The sequence below is a fragment of the Callospermophilus lateralis genome, chromosome 17 (genome assembly GCF_048772815.1).
Source record: "Callospermophilus lateralis isolate mCalLat2 chromosome 17, mCalLat2.hap1, whole genome shotgun sequence".
Lineage (NCBI taxonomy): Eukaryota > Metazoa > Chordata > Mammalia > Rodentia > Sciuridae > Callospermophilus > Callospermophilus lateralis.
In genome coordinates, this window is record NC_135321.1 from 34,583,139 (window position 1) to 34,597,021 (window position 13,883).

Consider the following 13,883-nt stretch of genomic DNA (forward strand, 5'->3'; position numbering starts at 1 on the left):
GTTGGTGTCTGCTATTTTAATTCTTAATATCTGGTAGTAATTTCACCAAGTTAAGGATATAACAAGTCCTTGTTAAATACTCCAGAGATTGTTGACTTGGATTGTTTTCTACTGGGAAGTATGTTACACTGTGAAGTAGTGTTACAGGGTGACAAACCGCCCCAAAACATTGACTTGAAACAAATTACTAACATTCCTAGTTCTTGGATTGACTGGGTTTAGCTGGGATACTTCATTTAGGGTTACTCAAGTGTTTGCAGTTCTATAGCAACTGGGATTGAAATTATCTGATGGCTTTTGAACTCACATGTCTGGTCTCCTCAGTGTTCCTCAATATGACCTGTCTCTCCAGAGAGTAGATTGAATTTGAATATGATGACTCAGGACTCAAAGGAAAAGGGAAACTGCCAGTCTTCTTAAAGTTAAAGTCCAAAGTTGGCACAGCATGTCTTTGCCGTATTCTATTGTTCAAAGCAGTTACATGTCAACCCCAAATTTAAGGAGGTGGAGAAACAGACTTCACCTCACAATGGAAAAAGGAAGGAAGGAATTGATAGCACCCAACCTAGGAATAAACTACCACAAAGTTTAAAAAGTGAATAAATTTATGTGTCCACTTGCATCCTTGGACACTAGACCTTTGGATATATACTGAAGAGTGAAATAACTGGGTCAAATGGTGGTTCTATTCCAACCATTTGGAGGAATCTCTACACTGCTTTCTAGAGTGGTTGCACCAATTTACAGCCCCACCAGCATTGTATACCTTTTCCTCCACATCCTTGGATTTTATGATGCATAGAAAGCGTCTAATCAGAGGTCATCACTATGCAAACACCCAGGTTGTTGGCAAAGAGTTCTATATTCTGTCCTACTGCCCATGAAGTGTTAGGTTACTAAGACTGATGAAAGCTACGTTCTGAAGTTGTATAGGATAATTTCTATAGAGCTGTGCTAAGGAACATGCAGCAACTTTTGCACATAAACTTTTGCACTCTTCTTAACTAGACATACTTGGGAGACCTGGCTATGTGGCTTAAACTCTCAGCTTCAATATACTTATCTAAAATGTTAATAATAACATTTATTATTCAGTGCCCAGTGGGACCACCCTTGAAGGGATGGATACACAGAATCTTTCATCCCCACCAGTCAGGCACATGGCAAAGACTCATCCATGCCTAATGGCTTGAAGCTCAATCTTTTCCCACTATAGCACAATGCTTCCAGTGTCTTAGAATACTGAACCGGTGCAGGAAAAGAATGTTTAATTATATGTATGATACTTTTTACTTTTCTAAAGCATTCTCACTCCTACTTTCCCTACAAGGGAAATAGTAGTATTCTATCTTACTGAAGGCAAAGAGAAGTGAGGACTCATCTCAGGCCATACAATTACTAAATGAATAAAGAAAGACTAGAGAATAGGCAGAATCCAAAATTTTTAGATGGGCTGTTACTGCATCCCATAATTTTCTGACAACTTGGAGAAAACATTTTATATATATAAAATTTATTTTTCAATATACATGACAGTAGAGTGTATTTTGACATGTTATACCTTCATGAAGTATAACGTATTCTAATTAGGAGCCAATTATTGTGGTTGTACATATATGGAGTTTCCTTGGTCACGTATTTCTATAGGAACAAGGAAAGTTATGTCCATTTTGTTCTACTGTCTTTCCTATTCCCATCATTCCCCTCTGTCTAATCCACTGAATTTCTGTTCTCCCTCCTCCCTTGTTGTGTTAGCATCCACATATCAGAGAATACATTCAGCCTTTGGTTTGGGGGGGATTGGCTTATTTCACTGAGCATGATAGTCTCCAAATCCATCTATTTACCATCAGAAGTCAAAGTCATTTCTTTTTATGGATTAGTAATATTTTGTGTATATATACCACATTTTCTTGATCTGTTCATCTATTGAAGGGCACTAGGTTGGTTCTATTAGCTATTTTGACTTGAGTCGCTATAAACATTGATGTGGCTGTATCACTATAATATACTGATTTTAAGACCTTTGGGTGTATACTGAAGAGTGGAATAACTGGGTCAAATGGTAGTTCTATTCCAAGTTTTTTGAGGAATCTCTATACTGCTTTCCAGAGTGGTTGCACCATTTTACAGCCCCACCAGCATTATATACCTTTTCCTCCACATCCTTGGAGGAAACTTTTATGATGCATAGAAAGCGTATAATCATAGAATCAGTGAACCACATAAAACTAAATTAGAAGTCTGCCATATTCCTAGAAATTTTAAAAACTAATTTCAGTTTTTAAATTCTTATATAAAGTATTTCTAGAGCTTCAAAGTAAACAACCAATATCATTTAAAAATAGTATATTATCAAGTACAAACATGTAGCACTGAACCTACATAAGATGGAATAGAGTATCAGGAAAATCAGAGATGACTGTGAACTCTGTAGTAATCTGTAGTAATGGTTTTATGGAGGAGGTGGAACTTGACTGTGGCTTTAAAATATGAGTAGGATTTGGGTAGATGAAGAGAGAAACAAACACATTTGGGTATGTGCATCAGGAAAGGGGGATAGCATATTTAGAAAGGAGTACAGGTTTCATTGTAGAGATGTTGGAGGGATAAAAGCAATGAGTGAACTAACTGACACTGTCCAAGCGGAGGATTTGAACTTGGGAAGAAAGATAAAAATCAAGCGTAATAAGGCCCCTATCTTCCAGACCAGAGGAAGAACTGAACAAAATTGGATAGGAAACAAGCCTAGGTATGGGCAAGGTTTTCTGGTGATATGCTGGGACAGAGCAGGAAGAGATTTTGTGGCTATGGTTTCATCAAGGCTTGCAGTGACCATGATATAAAACAGTGGTGACAGTAGGAATAATCTATGCAGCATCACACAGAAAAAGTGGATCATTTTCTAGGGCTGCTATACAAATGATCACACTGGCATATAATAACAAAGTCATTCTCCCACAGTTCTGGAGGCCTAGAGTCTAAATTATGGTGTTAGCAGGGACCATGCTCATTTTGAGACCTGTTAGGGATGGATCCTGCCTTTATCTCTTCATGAGAGTTTGGCAGTTTTTGTCTTATAGATACATCAGTCCAGTCTTCCATCATCATATCATGAGCTGGAATCTGAGGTACTATTCTTTATTTCTTACTCCAGCATAACAACACTAATTATATCTGCAATAAGCCTATTTCCAAATAAGGTCATATTCTGAGGTACTGAGGTCAGGACTTCAACATATCTTTTTGGTGGAGAATTTAAACCATAAAACCTTTTCTTTTTCTTTTTTGGGGGGATACTAGGGATTAAACACAGAGGAATTTAATCACTGAGCTACATCCTCAGCTCTTTTTATTTTGAAACAGGGTCTTACTAAGTTACTTAGGGCCTTGCTAAGTTGCTGAGACTAACCTTGAACTTGTAATACTCCTGCTTCAGCCTCCTAAGTCACTGGGGTTACAGGCATACGCCACTATGCCTAGCATAAACCTTAAAAGCTTTTATGACAGATTTTTATGTCTTAGACTAAGGACTTCAAAATGTTAAGACTGGGAGGTGGGGTTGTGGCTCAGTGGTAGAGTGATTTCCTAGCATGTGGGAGGCCCTGGCTTCGTTCTTCAGCACCATATATAAATAATAAAATAAAGGTATTGTGTTCAACTACAACTAAAAAAAAGTAATTAAGGGCTAAGATTGTGGTTCAGCGGTAGAGCGCTCGCCTAGCATGGGCGCAACCCGGGTTCAATTCTCAGCACCACATAAAAATAAAGACATTGTGTCGTGTCCATCTACAAAAAAAAAAAAAAGTTTCTCTTTCTCTCTTAAAAAAAAAAAAATCTTAAGACTGGGTGACCATAGAACAAGTGAAGAATGTGGGAGGAGATATTGAAATCTGTTTTATTCCCAGATGACTTCTCTTTTATCTCAGAGTAATAAAGCACAGCTCCACAGACCATATTATTTGGAGATCTTTTCCAGCATTGAGGAAAGACATGACTTATTTTGTTCCCGGTATATTTCTAGACAAAAATACATTTCTCATAATGTTAGCTTCTAAGCCCTGAAAATCATAGAGTAGAATATCATGTTTAGGATGAGTTTTATTTAGAAGAAAAGTTAGCAAGTTTTGCATCTTATAAAAGTTAATGAGGGACTAGGGTTGTGACTCAGTGGCAGAGCGCTTGCCTAGCACGTGTGAGGTACTAGGTTCGATTCTCAGCACCACATATCAATAAAAAAATGAAGGTCCATTGACAATTAAAAAAAAAATATTTAAAAAATAGTTAATGAGGTACTACTATTCCTTATTTCTTTTCACCATTTCATAAGTGTATGTGTGTTTGTGTGTGTGTGTGTGTGTATATATATATATATACACACACACACATATATATATAGCTCACTGAGAAGTTTGGTGTTAAATCACTAGAAAAAGATCTTTTTTCTCTTTTCAACAAGTTAAATAAGTAGTGATTGAATGTGGAGTATATTCTGTTGGTGTTCTTTCCACCTGGTAGACTGTACCATTATCTTAGGTTACAAAACTGAGTGTCCAGCCATTTCTTTACTTTTGTCACAGGGGATATAAATGCTCATTAGAGGGACCAGATGGTTCTAGGACAGCCATCAAAATCAACCTATAGTGTAGAAATGTGAGAATAGGCCAATTGCAACTTTACAGAGGTACTAAAGGCTTGTAGTACCATGATGTTCTTTTTCTTCCTCCAGAATCTTCCCCAGGTGTGACAGAAGTGACCATCTTAGAAAAGGCACCTGCTGAACGTCATATGATTTCTTCATGGGAACAAGTAAGTGTTGTCATGTGGCATCCTCATCTCTCAACAAAGAGAAGTCAACTTACATGCCCCTGAGAAGAAAACATTAGGGCAGGAAACTTATTTCTACATCAGCCACAGTTGCCTTTCATTATGGAATGGCCATTTTCCCTACATGAAGTATGTCTCCCCCCTCCCCACCCCCACAGCCTTGGTAAACCTTTGAAGGCAGTGGATATTGGAAATTACGTACAACTACACTAAAAATCCAACAAGGATAGGAAAAGAAACATATTACTAAGTATTAGGCCAGAATATAGTTAAGTGTTCTAAATAACTAATAATCAGATCCATAGCTAGTGCTTTCCAATTTTCCTCTGGTCTTTCATTTATTCAATAAAACTTTAAAGCTCCAAAATGGTTCAGGTGTGGTACTTGCTACTGAACCCGGCTATTCAGTGGTAATTTTTTTAAAAGTCATTGTTCTTCCTCTTGATATTACTAAGACACAGTATAAATTGTTACAAGCATAATTACACAGTAGACTGAGTACTGTGAAATACAGATGAAGGGAGAATTTTCCAGACCCTGACCTTGTCCGGAGATTGAAAAAAGGTTTTCCCAAAGAAGCTATGAGAAGTTGTTAACCAGGCAGATGGGATCTGGGAAGAAGGGGCTTTCGATATGTCCCAGAGCTTTGAGATGGAAAGGATTACATGAAACATAAAAATGGAGCACAGGAGAGCAAGATCACAAGGACCAGGATATTTAGGGCTTCATGGATTAGGATTTTTGTTTTTTATCTCAAGAGCAAAGAGTAGCCAATGAAATGTTTAAAGTAAGAAACCTAAAAGGTCAGTTTTCTGCTTTGGAAAGATTTGAATAGCTGTAGAGTAGCAAATAGATCTGACTGGTGCTGGTGGCTAAGAAATAACCCTGTGATTTAATAAGTATCTGCTAACACATATCATCTAAGTTATTCTCTATGAAATGACTTATAACCCCACAAAGTAGTCATGGTATCTTCATTTTATAGATGAAGAGACTGAAGCTCAAAGAGGTTAAAGAAATTGTTCTGGGTCCCACAATTACCAAGTGATAGAGCCAGAATTCGAGCTCAGAATTGCCTTCCTCTAAACACATACCCTCTCTCCTATGCATGGCTGTCTCTCTAATAGAAGATAACACTAGGTATCTTGCCCTCAGCAGCCAGGCAGCCCTTGGCTGTGTGTTTAGTCCTGCCAGCATGATCTGCTCCCAGGCTGAGCCAGCAGCAGCTTTTCTGGAAGCTCAGTAACTGGTAGTTGAGGTTTTTCTCCAGGACTTCAGCTCAGCAGCACCTCAATTTTTCTCAGGGCTGTCTCAGCTCCCACCTCCATTTCAATTCACAGCTGATAATAGAAAAAGGGAATTTCATATAGTATCTATTTGTTGAACTCCTTTTTTTAAAATTTAATTGACAAATAATTTTATGTATTTATGGGGTTTGATGTGATATTTCAAATATTTCAATGTGTGTGTGTATATATGTACATATGTACATTCCATATATGGAATGTATATATATAGATATGTATACATTATATATGTGTGTGTGTGTGTGTGTGTGTGTGTGTGTATATATATGGAAGCATGATCCAATCAGGCTAATTAGAATTTCCCTCATCTCAGATATTTTTAGCATTTATTTGTGGTGAGAATATTTAAAATTCTTTCTTAGATATTTTGAAATATACATTTTTAACTGTAGTCACTGTGCTGTGCAGTGGAACCAGAATTTGCTCATTCTAACCATTAACCAATGTTTCCTCTTTCCCCCTTCCACACCCCCAACCTCAGGGAGCCATCATTCTACTCTACTTCTAAGAGTTTGCCTTTTCTAGATTCTAGTGTAAGTGAAATCATACAGTATTCGTTTCTCTGTAGCTGACTTATTTCACTTTATTACTAAAATGTTCATACTCTCCAAAGCAATTTACAGATTAATGTAATCTCTATCAAAATTTCCATGTCATTCTTCAGAAATAGAAAAAACAATCCTAAAACTCATATCAAACCACAAAAGACCCGAGATAACCAAAGCAATCTTGACCAAAATGAATAAAACTGGAGCTATCACACTGGGATTTCAAAATATGTCACAAAGCTAGAGTAATCAAAACAACATGGTACTAGCATACAAACAGACATTGGAGCAAATGTTGAACCAGCTGATCCTGTCAGACCTGTATGGGAGGGTAAGAGAACAAAGTGGAATACCATTAAGTCTATGACATATTATTCCACTTACTTAATGAAGCAATTTCTAAGGTGGTTTTTTTTCCCCCACTTGTTTCTTGTACTATATATTCCCCAGAACTTTTTAAGGAGAAGACTATCCATTTGTCCTGGCTTTACCAATTATAATATCGTTTACTCATTTGGAGCATACCTTCCATAACTAATTCCCAGGGCTATTGTCTGCAGTGGATCTCATTGAAATATGGTCAGCCTCCTGGACAGTGCATCATTTTGGGTTTCCCTGTTCAGCTTGGAATGACACCTAGAGAATGCAGTTACAGAGCTGGATGAATAGCCATTACAGGTCAGAAAGGAAAAAGAGATTTTTAAAGTAACTGAGATAAATAATGGCACATTCTCCTTAGACATACTCAGTAGGAGGATTTTTGTGAAAGTACCTTGAATCATAAAATACATTATTTACAATTTTCCTTTGAATCCTTTACTTAAAATAAAAGTACTAATATGCTAATTAAGAAGTACAAACCATATTAGTATCATTAATGTAAAAATATTTTTTTCATTTGTGCTTGGAGGGTCTGGGCTTTTGAAGGCCTGTGGGTTGCTTGAAAGTTAACAATCAAATGTAGAAGATAGAATTTGGAGTGTGTACCTTGGTTTTAAGATGCTATTTTTATGTCATGATAAACACAACATTGGTCACCATAAAAAAAAAATGGAAAACACACAAAAAAGGATTAAAACAACGAAAAGTCCTATAGGATGTTACCACATAGACATACTTGACTTGTGCCTGCTTCCAGAAGTGCCTGTGCCAGAGAACAGCTGGATCTACTTCTCTAGTGAACTAATCTACAGACCTCCATGCTTGGAGACACCCCAACTAGGGAATAGCTTTCATATGGTATACTCAGTGTTCACAACTAAATAAATAGCTAGAAAAGGTCCTCCAGGAAGAGGCTCCCTGCCACTGCCCCTTTGGAAGCACTCTTGGAAGCTAACTGAAAATATGACATAGCAGAAAAGTTATGGAGGCACTATGGTGTGAGGAGAACAGCTTGGAGTAGAAGTCTAATGCCAGCTCTGGGCCCTTGACTAAGTACTATAACTTCTCTGGGTGACTTTATCATGTGTATAATAGGTGGTCTGAAAGCAGTGTTCCTGGAGGACTCATCCAGCTATAATCTAATATTTTGTGACTTTGTGATAGGAAGTCACAAAATATTAGATCCAGGAAGAAAGATTGAAAACTAAAACCTCAATGACCAAATACCTACTGCAGATCCTAAGAAAAAGTAAATAGCCTCTTCCCATTTTAATATATTTCACACTTTCTGTCTTTGAAAAGCAGTTTCCATCTGCCTGGCTTTATGCAGTTATGTATGATTCACTTTCACTTTGCCTGCTACCTGCCTTGTGTAAATGTTGGTATTTAGTAAGACCTAATGTCTTTACTGAGTTTTTCATCTGTCAGGCACAGTGAAAGCATGTGCCTCTTAATACTCACAGCATCCTGGTGCCAGGAGAATCCTGTTGTTGTTATTATTAAGCATTTCAGTGACATTGCATAGTTGCTGAGTGTTTTATGATTCTTGATGGATTAGATTCTCCAATCCCCAGATAAAAATTCGATGTACTGATGGCAAAACTATGGCTCACAGAGACCAAATGATTTGGCAGAATATCCTTTTTCTTTTCAGCCTTACTTTTTCTACAGTATATATACAGAGTGCAAGTGCATCCCTGTACCTGTTAACTATCTTCTCTTCCTCCTTCCCCCGCATCCTTTCCAGACTCTAGTACCCACTATTCTATTCTCTGCATTTTTGAGATCAACTTTTTAGTTTCCACATGTAAATGAGAACATGCATTATTTGTCTTTATGTGCCTGACTTATTCACTTAACATAATGTCCCCACTTCCGTCCACCTTGCCGCAGTGATGGAATTTCTCTTTGTGGCTAAATGATATTCCATTGTATATAAATACCACATGTTCTGTATCCATTCCTCTGTTGATAGACACTAAGTTGATTCTTGTGAATAGTGCTGCAGTGAACATGTAAGTACGATGTCTCTTCAACATACTGATTGCAGTTCCTTTGGATATATACCTAATTGTTGGATTGCCATATCATATGGTAGTTCTGTTTTAGTTTTTTTTGAAGAACCCCCCTACAGTCTCCATAATGGCTATATTAATGTACATTCCCAGCAACAGTGTATAAGAATTCTCCTTTCTCTGCATCCTCACCAGCATTTGTTGTATTTTTGTTTTGTTTTTACTGTTGAGTTCCACATGTATTCTGGAATTAATCTCTTTGTCGATGAAGAGTTTGAAAATATTTCCATTCTGTAGGTTGTCCCTTCACCCTTGTGTTTCCTTTGCTGTTACCCAAGATTTTTAGTTTGATATAATTCCATTTTCCAGTTTTTGTGATTTATCCTAGCATGTTGGTTGGATATGCTACATTGACTTTCATTCCAGGTGGTGCTTTAATGTTGTGTCCATGTATCTTCTTAAGGAGTAATCAAAGTTAGCCGTGTCTACAGGTGTCTCTTTGGCCTTGGCCGCAGGCATTTGGGATTGCACTGCTAGCTAGGATGCATCTCTCTACAGTGGGACATGTTCATTGGAACGTCGGGGTGCAGTGCACCTGGTTGCAGGTACAGAAACCTGTCAGTTTCCACAGGTCATGTGGAGGCAAGGCCACTCCAGTGGGCCCAGTGGGGCAGAGTGCTAGTCTGAGGGCTGCATAGGCACTGGGGCATACTAGTGGGCTCAGACCAAGTACCTGTCAGTATCCGAGGGGCCACACAGGTGACTTTGCAGGGCCTTGTTAGGCCAGCCTGCTCTGAGGGCTTTCCAGTTGTTTCCCAGGACCAAGGGGAATGGGCAGGGTCACTTGTTTGGTTCTCAGTACCTTAACAGGCCAAGCTTCTGGTACCAGTTTATTGAGCTGCTTCTTGGGGCTGCAGAAGGATGGGTAGGGCTTTCCATCAGCTTCCTGGGGTGCCTCAGTGAGCCAAGCCAGTCAGATAAGACTTTCTCCTGCCCACCCCAGCTTCTAGATGGGCAGAGCTACCTGTCTGCTTCCCAAGACCTCTAGGCTGAGCCATTCAAGGTGGGCTCCCCAGCTACTTTCTGGGACTAAGGGTGAGTGGGTGGGGCACTTAGCTGGTTCAAAAAGCAAGGTCAGCCAGGTTTCTGGGGATAGCTGCCTGGCTGCTCCACAGGACCCTGGGTAGAAAGGATTCAAAATGTTGCTGTGCAACAGGAGCCTAGGTAGGGGCTGGGTAAGGGCACAATGTCAGGGGCTGGGCTCTTTTTCTCTAGGATAGTGCACTTGTGTGGTAAGCTAGCAACTTCCCAAACTCAGCTCCGGGCCTCTGAGGGCTACAGGCTTCTCCAAGACCAATGTCTCAGATAGCCATGGCATGAGTGAAGATTGCTTATAACCTCCTGCTTATTACCCTTTCCCTGTCAAGCTAAGTCCCTCTTAATTTAGAGTTGGTCTAGAGAAGGAATGGTAGATGTCATGTGCTTAAAGACCATTGTATATCACTGTGCTCTGTAAGGTCTTTGCCATATCCCCACTGTATTCTAGCACTTCACTGAAGTGTTTGAGATACTTCCTTTATTATGGAGAGAAGTGTGCCAGGCACCTCTAGTGAGCCATCTTAATTACCCATAAATCTTCTTCCTTGAATTCTAAAGCATTGCCTGTTCTGATTTTTGTCCTACCTCTCTCTTCTTTAATGTTCCCTGCCCCCACAGCTGCAGAACACTTACCAGATCGCAGATAGTAAGTACTGATGTAGACAGTTGGAATTGGTTCATCAGCCCTAACAGTGATAAGCCATTATATCTGGAATTCTTTTTTGTCCTTTTCCTTTATGGTGGCCAGATGATTACCAAGAGCCCTGCCTATCATGTCCAAGCTCAAGGCAGGAAGAAGAGGTGAGGGGTGTGTCTTCAGCCACATCCATCACCTTTTAATAGGAGATAGAAAGTTTTCTTGAAAACCTCTTTGGACTTGTGTTTACATCTTAATGTCAAGCACTAACTGCAGAGGAGGTCTTAAAAGTAAATATTTAACAAGACACATGCTATCTCAAGCAAAATGAGGGTTTTGTCAAGAAGGAAGAAAAAGGTGGATTTGTATAAACAACCCATGTGTCTGGTACAGCCACCTCTATACATTGCTTCTTTCCTTATTCTAATGCCCAGCACAGTATTTACTCTATAACAGACACTTAATAAATATTGGATGAATGAATGAATTAGATAAAACACAATAGTCAGAGTCAGCCACTTGGCTGCTTTTCCACAGTCCTTCATTTCAATCCTGAGACTACTACACCCAGGAGCTTTAAAGCAAGAAAGCTATAGATAGGAAGCTTTCTCCTCCAACCCCACAACTTCCACTCCTTGTAAAACTCCATGCCTGATGATTAATTAGGCCTGAAGGCATTACTGTTCTGAAGACTGTCATGGTGTCCCTGGAAAATCTATACTACACCATGTGTTTTTACAGGGAAACTGATATTGCTGTAGAGAAAGGATTTGGAGCAAAGTATTCTTCCTCTCCTCTTGGTCTTAAGCAGTTTGGTTTGGTCCCAAATTCTTATATCCTACTCAACAAAATAATAGTTTCTAGTGAACCCTCCACCTTTCCTTAAGAGGGACTTTGAGAATATTTGAGAATTCTGTCATCCCTCTACAGACCAGGTTTTCCTTCCAAATGGTAGACTGTCCTCCCCAAGAAAAGTTTCATTAGATGCACTTATGCTCAGTGCTTCATGTTTCCAGTAATATTTTAGTTGTTCTTCTTGGTGGGTTTCATGGGCAGTCCTTCATCTGGCTGTAGTTGAAAACTACTCAGCAAGGACAAGCCCTCCAGAAACACTAATTTCCATCCTCTGGTCCCTTTGGTGACCTGATTTCTGCATTTGTTATCCAGCTCTCTTCCCAGATGATGTTGCCACTAAAATAGGAGTGAACTGTGGAGTGCAAGATTGTCCAGAAGTAACGAAGATAAGCAGGAGACAATGGACAGCACTTTGCTTCAGGCTCAGGCAGCTTTCATCAGAGTTTTCTGGGATTCTAGTTGATGGCTCCCACAACTGATGAAGTAATAACAGTTTATGGTTTATTCTTTATAGTACTTAAGAAACTATTGCAGTTAGCTGCTGGGAGCCACAGCCAATTAATATGATGCATGGCATTTTTGATTGAAAGGTGATGCCAGCTAGCCATTGAGATGATATGATTATGTTAAAAATTACATTCATATGGATACCGGACTCCTGCTGTTTACCTTGCGGGACTCCTGGAGAGTTCCCATTGGTTGGAAAAGTGCAGTAGGAGGGAATTCCGGGGGAGGAGCTTGCGCTGGGGTTCCGGGAAGGGACCGGCGGAAGGCCGCGTGGGTGGATCGGGAATCTCCCCGGGCACGAACGTGGTATTGGCGGTTATTTCAAATAAAGTTTGTTCCTGTTTGAGTGGCTCGTGATCTTGTGCCCAGCCAGACTGCGGCAGTTAGCCTCCTTGGAAGGAGGGGAAAATGTTGGAAATTAGCAGCTATGTGACAGAATCATCATTGGACTAGAGAGAGCAGTACCCTGTTGTGGCAGTTAGCTGTCATTCTAGATTCTGGTCAACAGGGTTATTCTCCCTTTTTCATTTTCAGCCCAGATTCTCCCTCCAATCTGAAGATGCCCCTCTTCCATTCACCTTCTGCCTATTTTCTTCCTTCTCCCTTTCATATCCTCCACATCCCTCCAAAAAGAAGGCTGATCGTAAGTCTGTATGGAGAGAAGCTCTCCGAAGTGGGCATATTGCTTTATTGGCAGTAATTTGAATTGCTGGCCAGGGCATAGGAGCCACCAAAAGCAGCAGTATCCTGAAAATCCCACTCAGAAAAGCTAAACACTGTAGGAAAGAACGGAAACACTGTAGGACCTCAGGTGCATGGGACAGAAAGATATGCAGCAGGGCCAGGTCCTACCAGCCATTATATCAGACAGTATAGACATAATGTTTTTCATGAATTTGATTCATTTGACAATTTATAAGTTTATATAAGCATTTAAAATCTATTATTTGATTTCACTTTTTACTATTTTATGAATTTTGAATATTTTTTAAAATTCTGGTATAAAACACTAAATTTCATTTTGAAAGAAATGCTGTAACAAATGTGTAAATACTACTACTGAAATTCTTCAGCCTAACTTGAAGATGAACAATGCCAGGTAGTCTACCTGTCCTTCTCTTCTGGAATCTCATGGAAGCCCCATTAAGAATGGTTGGTAGTTACAAGTAGTAATACAGGTCCATAATCCCAGTGACTCAGGAAGCGGAAGCAGGAGGTTCAGCCTGGACAACTTAGTGAGACCCTATTTCAATATAAAAAGTAAAAAGAACTAGAGATATAGCTAAGTTTTAAAATACCCCTGGTTTCAATCCCTAGTACCACCCCCCAAAAAAACAAAAAAACTGATAGGTAGCTATTTTCTTATCTCTACCACTAGATGGTACTGGTGATCAAAATCTTCAAGTGGATGCTGATCTTCTGGAGCATAGGAGCACAAATCTTGTCAGAATAGCATTAACTGTAGGCTTCCTTTGCAAGGATCCTGGGAGTGGAAAAAAGGCATTCTGTATGTATGTTTTTTCTCTCTGCAAAGAGAGAATGTAGCCATACAGGAGGCACTAAGAGAAAGCCCCAAACTCCATATAATTTACTAAGTAGGAAATAAATTAACCTAAAGAATCTGTAAATCCCTTCACTTTGACATCTGTGAGATTGGGAGTTGGGTGGTAACAAGAGGGAGAAAAAAAAATCTGATCAGAGTTCATAT

General features: G+C 39.4%; 1 protein-coding gene across 6 annotated transcripts in view; it reads left to right on the forward strand.

The window, feature by feature from the left end:
- Window positions 1–13,883, forward strand: part of Tpgs2 (tubulin polyglutamylase complex subunit 2) — a 35,235-nt gene that overhangs the window by 3,797 nt on the left and 17,555 nt on the right. For all 6 annotated transcript variants that reach the window (XM_076836655.2, XM_076836656.2, XM_076836654.2 and 3 more), the window contains exon 2: window positions 4,730–4,809. In XM_076836655.2, the coding sequence (XP_076692770.1) occupies window positions 4,730–4,809 (80 nt within the window). The remainder of the gene's footprint in view (window positions 1–4,729; window positions 4,810–13,883) is intronic.